The sequence below is a fragment of the Diorhabda carinulata genome, chromosome 1 (genome assembly GCF_026250575.1).
Source record: "Diorhabda carinulata isolate Delta chromosome 1, icDioCari1.1, whole genome shotgun sequence".
NCBI lineage: Eukaryota > Metazoa > Arthropoda > Insecta > Coleoptera > Chrysomelidae > Diorhabda > Diorhabda carinulata.
The window spans coordinates 5,903,914-5,919,461 of record NC_079460.1 but is presented as its reverse complement, the minus strand read 5'-3'; the positions used below and the strand labels follow the sequence as shown (position 1 = coordinate 5,919,461).

Genomic DNA, 15,548 nt, shown 5'->3' with positions numbered 1-15,548 from the left:
ATTTTAAAAGAAGTTATCGCGTTTCTTCTGGCTGATAAGCCGAAATGGAACCGAAATCACACTGGAATTTCATGAACCAGTGGACACGCCTTTTGAATATGACCTTCTTATGCGAGGGTGACATAATTCACGTGACTTCTCTCACTTTTAATTCGTATTATGATAACCAACAACAAAATAAATAGATAGATAAATAAGGTATTAGATAATACCTTATAATAAATAGATAATAAAAAAAATAGATAGATATAATTTAAAAATGTTTGTTGGTATCCTCGTGTTTATGTTATTATGTTATAAATTTATTGTATATCAATCATTTTTTCAATAAAAAGTGATTGATTCCATTTCAAAGTTTGCTCTCCGATCGAAACAGATTTTTTCAGAGCTTTCATACATAAATGGTACCTACAAATCTTATTAATAAATGGAAAATACTGAATATACAACTTTTCAAAACTTTATTATAAAATCCTAGAGGAGGTACTGAACATATTAAGAGACAATAATAACATAAAAACTTCAGTCTTTGAACAGATTCATGTTAAGAACTGTTTTGGAAAATGATTAATCAACCATTGTGATCCATTCACTTTTAAGAGCTGTAGATGCAGTGAAACGCAGCGCCGGATCTGGTTCTATAAGACTTTCCAAAAATCCAGCAAAAGGAATAGCATCTACTCTCTTCCACTTATACTTTTCTACCAGAACATCTTCAATTTTCCATATTCTTAACAATTTCTTATCTACACCACATAACTGACCTTAAAATGATAACCAAATATTAACTATAAAAAATTCAAGATTAAACACTGCGTGAAGCCGAAAAGCATCTTCAATAGCTCACAATTGCAAGGAGAGTGGTATAATTTGTTAAGTTATTTTGATCTAGTTGAATCTGCTAGTTCGTCCGTGTTATTATAGATTCACCAGCAAATGCCCAAGTATATCAATAGTCGTCGCAACATTAGCCAGGAAAGTTCTTTTGTCCTTCGGTGAACGGTCACATTATGAATGAAATGAAAGGTAAAATAAGAAATTGTGTATAAATAAATTAGATAGATACATATACCGCTGAAATCGAGAGAGAGAGAGAGAGAAATGCTTTATTGTTACAATTTGTAGACAAAAGTAAAGTAAAAACTAAAAAACAAACATAAAAATAACTAAATAGAGATACAAATGAAATAAAATTTTAATATAAAGAAGAAAACCACAATGAGTAACAAAATTATAGGTAATAATTAGTATATAAGTCGTATAAAGTCCAGAGCAAAAATTAAAGCAGTATGCAGCATGTCCGGAATTAAATATTATTATTAGAATAGAAGTCGTTTACAGAGTAGAAGGCACTTTCCAGTAAATATGCCCTCAAATTATTGCGGAATTCGGGAAAAGATGATATCGGATGATTTCAAATGGCAAGTGATTGTGCATTTTTTTTGCATTGTATAATATTGAGCCCTCAACTAATTCTGAACGTGGAGTGGGTAGGTAAAGGTCATGCTCCGCGTTCTTAAGTCGATAACCGTGGAACGATCTTTTTGAAATATCTAATCAAAAGATGTTCTGAATCGATTCAATAAGATCTAATCGGTCTACATATTATACCGCTCTCCTTGCATTGTGAGCCATTGAGATTTGTACCTACTTAAGTTGGATCCATTTTTGATAAAACAATCTAAAAAGTTGAAATCTGATATTAATCTTTTAGAGTCGTATACGAGTTTTTCGAAAAAAGATGAATTTACGATTTTGAAGATCAATAATGACTATCTGTCTCAACTGTTACAAAGAATATTTAGTACTTAAACAAACACACATATTAAAAAATTTTGTATAAAGCTCACAAAATTAATATCTGGTGTCAACATTTCAAGTTTTCGACCATTTGTATATATCTCATAGCAGAAACCGTGAAAATCTAGCAACTTTGGTTGGGTATTTTTGTGATTGATAATAAATATTTTATCGATTGATGGCCCAACTTACAATGTATTCCATGAGAGGAAAGCAGCATAACTATTGCTTTTGGTGGAAATATTTAGGGGAGGGTTGGATAATAGCGTGCGGTTGATAATACCGCGTCCCAGTGTAACTATATACCTATCTAGAAAATATATGACTGTGTATGCATCACATGATCGCCCTTGCGACCGAGTAACCCCGTTTCGCGCGGCATCGACCCACGGTTGTACGTCTGTAGAGAACTTTTGCGCGCATTTCTTATAATTTTTCTGTGACTGACGTATCCAGGTATGTACTTCTTTTTGTGGTCTAAATTATGTTGTTGTAATGTATTTTGTAGTGTAATTTGGTGTTATTTAAAAAAGATATGAGTTTTAGGGCTAAAATTTTGCTTGTTTGTTCTGATAGCAAAACAAAATGGCGTAGGCTGACAATGAGGCACTCAGGGCGCGGTATTATCAATTGCATATTATAGGTACCTCTTTTTTCTTTTACAGATGGCTGAAAGTGCACCAAAAAGAAAAAAGGGGTCATGGAATCCACTTCAAATGCAAGCTACTGTAGAAGCTGTAGAGAGAGGGAGAAAAATAAAGGAAGTAGCAAGATCATTTATGCTTCCTGAATCTTCAATTAGAGATAGGTTAAAAAAAAGGAGAATACTATGACCCTCCACTTGGCGGAAGGGCAACATTTTCATAAGAAGATGAAAAAGAGTTAGCTGGCCATATTATTAAGTTGGCTAAAACATTTTTTGGAATCTCATAGCAACAGCTATGCAAATTGGCTTATGAGTTCGCGGTTGCAAAAAATATTAAACACATTTTTCAACAGAGAAGGGCATCTCTTTACGACTTCCGGAGCCAACAAGCATGAATAGAGTGTTAGATTTTAATAATTCTGAAATTGTATTGTTTTTTCGAAATTTAGAAAAAATTACATAGAAGAATGCTTATCCAGCAAAATGAATATTTAATCTTGATGAAACAGGTATTACAACTGTTCAAAGACCTGGCAAAATTAATGCTCCTAAAGGAATTAAGCAAGTTGGCAAAATTACAAGAGAAGAACGTGGTCGAAATGTCACAGTTGTCTGTGCCATGAATGCATCGGGAACTTCATTCATCCCACCCATGTTTATATATCCACGCCAAAGAATCAAACAAAGTCTCAAGATTGAAGTGCCTATTGGAGCAGAATATGAATGTTCAAAGTCTGGGTGGATCACCGAAGAACTTTTTGAGAAATGGCTTCGTCACTTTGCCAAATATATTACTGCAACAGCTGAAAACCCCACTCTACTAATTCTTGACAATCATGTTAGTCACTTGTCACTGAAGGCTTATCAATTTTGCCAGGAAAACGGGATCCATATGCTATTTTTGCCCTCGCACACTTCCCATAGGATGCAGCCGATGGATTTCACTTTCTACGGTCCATTGAAGACAGCTTATTATAAAGAGTGTGACTTATATATGAAAAACCATCCATATGAAAAAATTACTCATGATGTTTTGGCTTCAATATGTTTGATGATGATGATTTTATATCAGACCCAATATTTGAAGACTTAACTACTTGAAACGAAAATTCATTCAACAATGACATAGCAACGGAAGCACTTTCTACACATGTTGCAAATGAAACCGAACCTGTTGCCAGTTGCGTAGTAACATTTTAGAGATATTGAGCCCAGTGCCTCGAAAAATTCAGAAAATTAGAAGACGTTCAAAGAAACAACACTCTCAAAAGGACAGCTAGAAGGAGAGAAAGAGAAGATTAAAAGAAGAAAAAAAAAGGTAAAGGAAAAGCTTTGGCAAAAGGAAAATCTGTGAAGAGAAGAGTGTTAATTTCTAACAGTGAAAAAAGCACCGAGGATATTCCCCTTGCACAATTATGTAATAACGACGATGAAGATGAGATAAGCTCAGACAAAGAAAATGAGAATACTAATGACATACGTAAATTATGTGTTGAATTCGGACGTAATAATGAAGTCTGGTTTCGTTGCTGCTCTTGTTCAACCTGGACCCACAAAGAATGCAGTGGGAAAGAAACGGCAGCAAATTATATTAAGATTAATGTTAAGATTCTGTTAAGATAAGCCCTATACCTAGTTATGTACAATGGCTGTGAATTATGCCTAAATAAATGTTGATTGACCTATGTATCGCGGTATTATCAAACCGGGGCACGCTATTCTCAAACCAGTTTGATAATGCCGCGCTCTCATAAATTTTATTTTTCTTCCTTTATTTTTATATAGGTGTATTTAAAATTGATTGCTAGGTAACCTCTTATAATAAAATTTTAGCTCGAGTTGATCTGATATGCTATAGTTGAAAATTATAGCCATATGCTCTTAAGGGCGCGGTATTATCCAACCCTCCCCTAAACTAAATTCAGTTTTAGAATAAATTACAAGATTAGTTTTACAATCAAGTTTTATGAGATTCGTAGTAAACTCCTTTATCTTACCATTTATAAAGTATTGACGAGCATGCGTTCCATTTTCAGTTATATACTGTGGTATACTACCTAGAGTTTCCCAAATTAGACATAAATGATCTAAGTTTGCTGATGGCTCCCTATCACCTTTTGGGCTGAATAGCATTTCTCCAGTAGCCATTTCAAATCCCATACAACCCACAGACCAGATATCAGCTGGAAAACTGTATCCGGCACCAAGTATTACTTCTAGAGCTCTATACTGACGTGTCTGAATCTCTGAGGAGAAATGATGTTCCTAAAACATTGTTTAACGTAATTTTCAATTAATAATTGAATTAATTCAATATTTCACATACTCTGAAGACAAAGTCTTACCTCCCAACATGCATTTCCCAAATCAGCAATTTTAATTTCGATGTTTGGGCTGACCCACATTGGTGCATTAAGTCGTGGTTCGGCGTGCCTTCTTCTAAAATCTGGCAGCTCACCTAAAAATTTATCATAAGGGTACGATTGTCCTCTCTGCTCTTCAAATTTAGATAGGATATTTTCGTCAGAATCCTTCAAGCTTTTGTCTCTATCTATCCAACAATCTGCAGCAACTGAAAACAGTAGGTATATTTCAAGACATATACTAAAAATTTGACGTTTCGACTACTTTCAGTGAAAATACCATGAATATAAGAAGAACTAAAAACACTAAAACTAACTAAAAAAGAGATGGACAAGAAAAATGAAGACCTTGCTAACTGAATATTATAAAAAGGAATTAATTGAAGAGGCACAACCTCCACCTCCTATTACATGATATTAGTTGTTTTTCCGATTTCCGTAAAAATGATAGAATTAATCCTTATAGTATTTTTGTTACTAGTATGTCTGACATTTGAATTAAACATTGAAATCAAAGTAGTAGTAAATAATTTGTATGCAAATGTTATTTTTTGCTGTTTGAATCATTCTATATTCAATACAAACGCACGCCAATCTTGAACTATGCTATTCAATAATTAATAAGGTAGCACTAAACTAACCATATGATCGAGGCATATCAATTCCAAGCTCGGAAAATTTTTCTGTTTTTCCTATAATACTTTTTATATAATTTTCATCCACTTTAATCAGTATATTTTCGGGCTTAATATCTGTATGAATTATCCGGCAAGCATCGTGAAGGTATGTCAAGCCTTTTAATACCTAAAACAGGATCGTAATTTGTTGAAATTATGAATAATAATTTACATTGAGAATAACTGTTCAAGAATTTAGTAAAAATTATTAATTATTTTGCCACGGCAATGTATACACCTAAATTGTAAGGATACGCAAACCAAAATATCTTTTGTGTATAAGCTATTGAAAATATGATAAGATTCTCGATAAATATCCAAATTCATCTACTCTCACTTGTTGCACTAGAAAAACTACAAGCAGATCACGGCCTTACTATAAACATGAAAATTGTCCTAAAAATTATAGTTATCATCATCTTGAATGCCATTCCTTCTTTTCGTGATAAAGTATCCGAAATACTTAGCCACCTTATTCCATCCTTTTATACTATACTTTTATACTACTCACTGCAGGGACTTCTTTAAAAGATTAAAAATTCTGACTTTTCCTTCCTTATTCATCTTTGAATCCGTTTGCCTAATTCGTAAGCACGCTTTTCCAATTTCAGAAAGATCGTTGAACGGCTATCCACTTAGGAACGCGGAGCACGACCTTTACCTTCCCACTCCATATTCCAAGTTTTCTTTCATTTGTTTTATCTTTATTCAGTTATTTTTATGTTTGTTTTTTAAATTTTACATTCTTTGTCTACTAATTGTAAAAATTTTTTGAGAATAAAGCATTTCTCTCTCTCCCTCTTTTGTTGTAATTTCTGTATTGATAATATATGTAAGGGTAATTCAGTATATGAATCATCTGCACAGCCTTCAGTTAACCATGTGGTTCGTGTATTAGTAATCTTTCTTATTGATACTTGGAAAGCACGCTTAAAGGGATCGACGAAACTTGACTCTAAGCTGATAAATGTTTCCTAGATTCACTCATAGTTTGAGGGTCACTGTAATTAAATTTCTGCACAGAGTTTCTCAATTAATCTCAAGTAGTTTCTTGGATTATACATAGAAACTTAAACCAAAGAGAAAAAAAATCCCATTTGCTAATAGAGGAAGTTGATTCCAGAAGAATTTTTTACTAAGTGAGTAAATGATTTTGGGAGAAACCTACTCTTAAAACGATAAAATAAATTTTTACGGATAATATTTATGTATTTTCTGTTTCATTGATCAATTACTGGTAATTTTTAACTTAGTACCTAATGATAACCTTGCAAGAGCAAGTATAACCATGCCTTTTGACATATTAAGATGCATCAACATGATAAGAATACAATCCACATTTCTGAAATTAAAATTATTGTAACATTTAATTTTATTCACTACAAATTAAATTGAATCTATATTAATTACATATTCTATTAAAGTTAAGCTCCAGATATTTAATTGGGGGCAACCAGTTTGACGTGAAACTCAAAGAGAATGAAGGAGGAGTCCAAATGTCTATTTTCCAATTTTAAACAAGAGTATCTTACCTGTGTAATAATTCTTTTAACGCCACTTAAGTGAATTCCTCTAAAATCAGATTGTATTAATAGATGTAGTAATGAGGGCCCCATAATTTCCATAGAAATGGCAGTGTGTACTCCATTAACACTCAATAATTTGAACGTATCCACCATTTGGACAATATGTTTATAGCCTATATGTGAAGGGTCGATCAATTTTGTATCTCTCAGTAGTTTTATTTCATCTTGAGCCACTACAGTAAACATTTGTGCGCTTTTGCAAATTTTCAGGGCAACGTAATTAGGCCCACTAAGACATAAGTAAATATTAATAAGGTGTATTCCAACTCTAGGATGGATAAGGGTCAGTACATTATTTTTTTAAATAACTTTCAAGTTGTGCTTGGACCAGAAACAACAAAGATGTAATTACAGGATCCTGTATTGAAAAATTATAACTAGGTCTGATATGAGAAGCGTGTAGAAGAGCAGTTCCCCCTTCTAGTGACATACAAGATTTTTTTCCTATACAATGAATATAAGCGAGGGAATATATCAATATGTACACTCAAGAATGTCACTAGTAGAGAAAAATTTCAGGTGTGTTATTATTCTCTCGAGTTCAAAACCATTTTTACATACACGCAAAAACCTAATAGTAAGATTGTAACAAAAATATCGCAATAAAAATAACTGTTTCCATTCAAGTTTATGATTGATGAATAATAGGAAAATACCCGAACCCAAATGTGATTTTAAAGAGACTTTTGTAAATTGATTGAGATTCTAAATTATGGCAGTTTACTTGAACAAAACTCTTTTCAGTTGGTTCAAAAATTCAAGTTACTTATTTCTTCCATAATTGCATCCAGTTAAAATAATATAGAGGTATAATGGAAGTTCACATTGATTCTAAAGGCATTAGTTCATGCCATATTGCAATCAAACGTGGTTAAAATATCAGCATTAGCGTTATAAAAATAATTGAAAAAATAATAACAGAACAATATGTATTTTATAGTAGATGAGTTGATTACGTGTAACATTAATTTCCATTAATTATCGACCGATATAGGATATTTTTGAAAATCTTCGCATCGAATACTTAAATATTTTGTATAGAAGGATGGTTCGATAAGTACTCAGCCTACACAAAAAAATTTATATATAATACACTTGACGGAGCTATGCTCCAACTTATTTAACCCGTTTGAATAATATGTTTTCTTGAGGTCTGCCAAGTAGCCCTCTCTGGCGGTGAGTATCTCACCATTCGACACAAATTTCTGCTCGGCAACATTTTCAAGTTTGGAAACAAAAAAAGTCGCCCGAAGCTAAATCTGGATAATATGCTAGATAGTGTAGCAGTTCATAGCCCAAGTCGACCAATTTAGCAGTGCTTCAGGTATAGGTGTGAGCCGGTGTATCATCATGCTGCCAAATGGTTTTTCCTTCAATTAGGCGCAATCTAGTCCAACTACTTATCGGACTACCTTCGTATATTTAAAAGAATGTAGTATGCTTCATCAATACTTCCTACTGAACGAACTATCCCTTAGTGAAGGATCGTCCTCGATATTTTATTATCGAATATTGAAATATATTTGTTAGAAAATTGAAGTAATTAATAATTTATACTTACTCATTTGATAAATTCTGGCACAACCAAACTGTCGAAAAATGTCCCCAACCAAGTTTTCTACAAACTTTGTATTGTCCTTTGAGAATGTCTCCAATACTAATAGGCATGTATCCACCAGTATTGTAATCTTTTTCATCCTCTTGACTTTCTCGATTTTCGATATAACGAATTTTTTGTATGTCATCTAAATCTAGAAGACTCGTGTCTTTAGAAGGCGATCTAAAAATAATACTTAAGTATTTTATAAACGGTAAAAGATTATGATTAACAACCTGTATGGGCGCAGTCAATTTTTTTTTTGAAATTTTCAGTATTAAGGATTTTTAACAGCTGGATCTTATTAGTTAGAATCTAGATGTCCCCATTCAAGATATTCATTGCTTAACTAGGACTTTAGAGTTTATTTTATTAATTTCGACGACTTCTGTAATGGAGACCAAGAGCCAAGGTTGTTCACCAAAGAGATGGACCGATAACATATTAAAGCCATATGATGATGATTAATGAATTCCATTACTTTGAGAAAAAGAAGTAACTATGATTTGAAACCCTTAGGAAATACTTGTATTAAGTAATGAATAGATTTTGCAAAGTGTGTGGAGTGAAAAGTTGTCTCAAATTCTGTCTCGAATAAAGTATGCTCCATTTTTTAAATATTTCGCTAGTATTGTCCTCGTTCATTCTTATTTAGATCTTTAATTTGTCGAAGGCAGACAAAAATTGAAAAATTTTCAAGATGCTTGGATGCAGGGGTGAAACTGAACTAAATAATAGTGTTAAAAATGTCTAATGCGTTAAAAAGTTTGTTAATAATTCATCAAATTTTTAACTCACTTACAGTTTCATAATAAATAATGAATGACAACGTCCTGAAGGTTTCCAAAGAACTTGTCGCGGAAGAATAACTTTTATATTAGTCTCTGATTTAACATTTACTTCACTAATTTTTCTTCTCCGAAATTTTTCTTTGCGGTTTAAACAGAGCCATAATATTATCAAAGGTGTTACAACATGTAGAAATAGAATGAATTTTAATACTTCCGTAGTTTTATCACAATTTAACAAATAAATAAAAAATTCGTCATTCGACACAATTGATTCATTTGGAAAACAAATTTGTACCGAATTATTTGAATACATATCGGTCATTTTAACGGGAGTTAATACTGAGATTCGCGGGTTAATTTGAATTTTTTTGTGAGAACACACAACTTTATTTTTAAGAAATAGTTTTGAACAAGACGGAGTTTTTCGTTTAAATTGAATATCTGAAATCTTTCACTCATGATTTAAATTTTTTGATCACAATAGTTGATATAAACATTCGTATTCATTGTACCACTAAAAATTCACTTAAATATTTCCACACAAAATACATTTTACTTAAATTTTTGTAATTGTTCTTGAATACGATTTAGATAAACTAGCACCGTTGCACAACTCGCCAAAATCTACGGTCAGTTATAAATAACTCAGGCTAGATAGTTTCAGCATTGGAGCGCGAAATTTTATTTGAAATATAAGCCACTTTTCTTGTGCGACATTTTACGCAATTGAAAAACTGATTGGAATACCTCATATGTTTGGCAAACTCAGGTGTTTATTTTTTATTATATACTTTAATACAGGATGGCACATACGATGCTACGAATTTATAAAACATTGGAATCTATGTTGGTATTTCATATATCGTATTGCTAGTTTGGAATAACAAAATTAATCGAGTAATTGGTAATGGTGAATGTTCTCGGTTTTATGAAACTATCTAATATAAAGGGGAATTTGACAAGCGCTATGTTGTACATACTCTAAAAAATTCCTGATATACCTATCTCTGAATTTTTTATTATCTATTCTTAGGTTCAGATTGTAATTGTTAGGATTATTTGTTAAGAAGTATATCAGTTATGTTAAAAAATGTAAATTTTGTTTATTTTATATCAGAAATTGTTATAAATTAAATTTATGTTGAAATATATTAAAAATTGTGGAGGGACAACAATAATCTCACATTTAACTAAATGTGGCATTTAAACGGATAGAATAAAAGGGTCGTTTTTTTCAACAATCCTCAGAATCTTTAGCGCATCAGTATGTGGAAAGTAAAGCAATATTTGTATATGTATTGACCAGTTTACAATGCGGAACTGTTAGATTGTCTGTCAAACTATTAAAACGGCGGCTAGTGCTTGTTCATAAAAAATGTTTATAATATTTTAAATACACGTCTCAGTTAATTGAAACTCTTGAAATGTTTAGTAAATAACTAATAAATCCACTCCCATGGTTCATTCAACTTATTCCTAACGTTAAATCATTAGCAAAATTCAACAAACAAAATACATCACGCAACTTATTTTAAAAATATGTTTAAATTTGAGCATTATAAGATCCCTAGCAGCATTATATGTCATTCCTTAGAAACCCAACCCCATACTATGTAAATATATACCAAAAATTGTTAATAATAATAGACTATTCATCAACCGCAAACCACGGTATCAACAGCTCTCTAAATTGAACAATTGGCATCTAGGGAAATACAGAAACTGACTAACTTGCACATGAAATAACTCATTAAGTGAAAAATAAGAGGTACATGACGTGATTTTTTATTGTTAGATGAAAGATAAAAAGTGCGGCGAAATCTAAATTCATCCAAATTACGCTAAATAAAAAGTACATTGAAACCTTGGTCAAAACCTGGAGAGAGCAATGCATGTCGTGATTGACACGGCCAGTTCATAATAATCTTAGAAGTATATTACATAACATAAGCACGTTCAACGTATGAATTATATAATAACCATCGTAAATACCAAACTTATCTTGAAAAATAGGATAAAATTTTACGAAATCCAAAATAAGATCTTTCAAATGGTGAAGTGACATTTTTGTTAATATATGTTTATTATTTTGAAAATGTGTTTGGTAGCTTCTATTTTTTATGCATAGCTTCAAAATGAATTTAAAACATTTGTAGTATCGTGACAATAAGCAGAAATTTCACATTCGGTGAATTATTTTTAAACATACTCTTGAATTCACGTGTCGCTTGGAATTTTGCCCATTTTTTTTACACACACACACACACACACACACACACACACACACATATATATATATATATATATATATATATATATATATATATATATATATATATATATATATATATATGTAATGTTGGGTTTATTGATTGAGAAAACTAATGCAATAGTACACAGGATATCAAATAACAACACATTTTATTGATTAATCCTATTCATTAATTTTCACTCTGTATGTTGTCTTATCTTTAGGTAATTAAGCAATGCAGAGACACTGATTGATTTGATTATATATTCGATATTTTGAATCACAGACAATGAGACACTTGGACTTCTAGGACTGACCAATGTACTTCTTGTTACAATTTAAACAAGGAATTTCGTAAACTATGTTAGTTAATTTATTGGTTGGTAGTAAATATTCAACATCATTTATAATGACCTAGTCTGATCTCACCTATAAAAATATGATGTAGGTAATTCAAATCTAGCTAATAAAAAGTAACAACGATTTCAATAGCAACCAGAATCATTAATATTTTAATCAAGCTTCAATTTCAATATTGATTTTTGAATTTGTTCAATTAATATTCTCATTATATATATATATATATATATATATATATATATATATATATATATATTCAATTTGTTAATTTAATAAGTAAAATAATAAATTAAAAAAAAATTCATATTCTTGGAACAATGACTCTAAACTTCAGTTAACCAAATCAGAGCAATTGAACTTTGATCGAATGGTCTAGGCTAGAATAACCTGAATAACGAAGTTTTAAGTTAAATATAAACTGTAATCTCCGAATCCCCACTCTATATAGACATTAGTATACAGAGAAGTAGTATAATACTGTTTGGAAAAAATAAGGCAGCTGAAAGTAAGACAAAAAAAGTCTCAACTGGTATTAGACAATATTCCATATGATATTAGATTGAATAAAATGAAGTCTTAACTATTGGTGAACAAAGTTGAGTTAACTGGAAGAAAGTAAAGGAATACATTTATTTGAAAACGACGATAAAAAACAAAGTACAAGAGAAGGCATAAAGGCTACAAAATAACACAAAATGATATGTGTAAAACCAATGAAATTTCACAATGGATAAAAAGAGAAATCCATGACATATATGGAAAACAATAAATAGTAGAAAACGTCAAAAATAAAGAATGTAATGGTTAGATTTATAAAATATATGAAAAGTACAGACAAATTTATGGGGAGAAAAAAAAGGGAAGGCCATGGAGGGAAAAGATGTAACATTGAAGAAAGAAACATCACAATCTAAAAAATACAGCCTGCGGCGTAAATGAACTAGCCTAGTGTAAAACCTAAGTGATATTGAAATAAGTTAAAACTATCCCTTTTGTTAAAATTATGTACTTACATTGTCTAAATTCAGGTTGTATTTCCTGTATCTGGCAATACTTTTAATTCAACTTTTTCACTATTTTTACTTATTCAATCTCTGTAATCACAAAAATATGGAATATACATAAAGAAATTGAAATAATAGTAGAACTAATAGGCAATCGTAACGTATTTCAATACACTCGGAATGTTTTCATATTTATATTAAAATATTTAACATCTAATTTTCACTTCGATTTCAGATAATATTTCCCATTTTTCAGATACATATATGAGATATCACACATACAGCATAAATTTCGTAAATTCTTCAATAATATAAAATTTGAATGTACTTACAAGGAAGGAAATTCTCGAAAAGAAAAGTTATTTCGAGATCCAGGTGGCGACAAAGACAGTGAAAGAAAATCAGTACGGTCTTTGTAATTAAATTTGTATTTGAATCGTCCTGTTACTTCAGACCCGTGGTGAGAGGAGGCCGAATTTCCTATCGGAGACTTAGATGTATACATCCAAGGCATTTCCTGACTTTCCTCTTCATAGTGTCTTTTCGGATGGAAAGTTTCGAGCGATGACCTATATCTTTCATTTTCGAAATAACTTTTTTGTAATGAAGATCTTCGACAATAACTGTCAAAAGACACAGATTGTTGGTCCAAAAAGGATGTTTTAGGCTTGAAGTTGTGAATGGTGTCGAAATACTGTTCTCCACTGTTTGATCTATCAAAATTGAGGGAAGTCCTGGGTTTTTGTTGCAAATTTGGTGCCTCTGGAGCCAGAATGGTGAATGTTTGGACCACAAGTTAAGAGGAAAGCGTTCGGTAAACACGGCACTACGTTGGGTTTCTTCGGCTAGGGCCGTTGGAATATTAAACATGGTATTTGTGAATATTTTCGTGATATGTATCGGTGCGCGACATCAGAAAATGTTTGCGCCCAGACTTTTATCAACCTATTTCTAGTGGAAAGCAAAGCGCATGTGCGCTTATGGATTTCATCAATATAGTTCGCCAGAACAGGGACGCGCAATTGTAAATTTTTTCGAGGGTGGAAGAATAAGCAATTCATTAATTGTTTTTTATATGTAAGCGAGCTACAATATATAAAAATAAATTATTACATAAGGTCAGGCAATATGTTTCATTAAAATAGTTTCGATATAAAAATGAACTATTGTTAAAAAATTACATAAATTCATTTTTTGAAGCAGCTAATATTGAAGCACATTTCTATATATGGGATAGTTCTATTATATTGCTTTATCTAACCAACTCGGTTGAAGGGTGACTAAATTCAGAGATATTGTTCTAAACTGTTTTCTGCTGTTCTAGTGTTGTAGTTGTTGCCTCACTCCACGTTTTTTTTCCGAAGAAACTGCTATTATATTCATGATGATGATGTGTAGTTGTTTTTGAGAATGATACACAGGTATGGAATTCGGGAAAATTCTGTCATTCCGACGATAAGATATAATTAGGGAAATTCCAAATAAGGGTATTAATAGTCGTTACTCCATTTATGCTCGTTATTGAAATGAAATAAATTCAAGTTTTTAAACATAAAAAAATCCTTTACCACAACCATTACAATAAATAGGTATGTTAACATTGATGTTCCATATTTCAGGTAATGCTGTTTTGGCAAACCTAAGCCAGAAATCACTAAGAAATAAGCTGATCTGCAGCAAACATTTCAGTGAAAATATTATTCAATCTAAAAGATTGCCTACTACTGCTGTACCATTCCGCTACAAAAATGATGAAGGTTTAGAAAGTGAATCGGGTAGGGAAAATTTGGATGACCAAATAATTCAATTGAATGTTTCCCCACATCCACAAACATATTCAAATAGTGATTTTATTACCCCGATTTATTCCAGAAACATTGATATGACAGATAGTTCTGATAGTAGTAGATCAGTAACCATGAAGATGAAAAGTGCTTAAAAGAGTTACAGAACCTTCCATCTTGTTCTATGGGAATTGGAGGTAGGAAGCAGTCATTGCAAGAAGAAAATGAGCGGTCGGGAAAGGAACTAACCAATGCTACTAACCAATAAACGTTTTGTATGGAGAAGGAACTCTCACGAATTTTACGAAATCTTTTGTGAATAGGCAATTACGACATAAGATGAAATCCCCATGGTAACTATCTGAAAACAAAACTCCCCTTTCATTATTTTATAAAGGACCTAAGACATAGAGATATTTGCGACAAAAAGGGTTTATTTTGCCAGCAATATCAACAGTGAAATCATAGGTTGCCAATTTCCGTTGCAAAAATATAATCCTCTGCTTGTTATGTCATTAAATTTTTGTTTCAACAGATTCTCGTACTGTTCAAACACCTTACTACTCGTTGTTCGAATCGCATCTTCACTATGGTTTGCCTTTTGGGGATATTGTAGTTTGCACCTTTTTGAATCTATCTTCAAATTACAAAAAAGAGCTATTCGTTACATTTATGGCTTAGGTAGTAAA

At 31.7% G+C, this 15,548-nt stretch overlaps 1 protein-coding gene across 2 annotated transcripts; it reads right to left on the bottom strand.

The window, feature by feature from the left end:
• Positions 1 to 444: 444 nt before the first annotated feature.
• Positions 445 to 14,091, bottom strand: LOC130902144 (SRSF protein kinase 2-like). Of its 2 annotated transcripts, none has more exons than XM_057814023.1 (7): positions 13,408 to 14,091; positions 8,634 to 8,852; positions 7,019 to 7,301; positions 5,451 to 5,613; positions 4,792 to 5,018; positions 4,444 to 4,711; positions 445 to 764 (listed from the first exon to the last, which is right to left on the bottom strand). In XM_057814023.1, the coding sequence occupies exons 1-7, from the start codon at positions 13,587 to 13,589 to the stop codon at positions 568 to 570; spliced, it is 1,539 nt and encodes a 512-aa protein (XP_057670006.1). In that variant the 5' UTR covers positions 13,590 to 14,091; the 3' UTR covers positions 445 to 567. The 2 variants fall into 2 exon arrangements, with proteins under 2 accessions (XP_057670006.1, XP_057669998.1); XM_057814015.1 differs by lacking the exon at positions 13,408 to 14,091 and adding an exon at positions 9,472 to 10,188.
• Positions 14,092 to 15,548: the final 1,457 nt, after the last annotated feature.

Bases quoted from the DNA above. Each gene is read 5' to 3' on its own strand.
- LOC130902144 (XM_057814015.1), bottom strand. From the start codon at position 9,782: ATGACCGATATGTATTCAAATAATTCGGTACAAATTTGTTTTCCAAAT. The intron at 8,853-9,471 runs GTAAGTGAGTTA...TATTATTTTTAG, and splicing joins TCATTATTTATTATGAAACT to ATCGCCTTCTAAAGACACGA. The intron at 7,302-8,633 runs GTAAGTATAAAT...CTTATGTCTTAG, and splicing joins TGCCAGAATTTATCAAATGA to TGGGCCTAATTACGTTGCCC.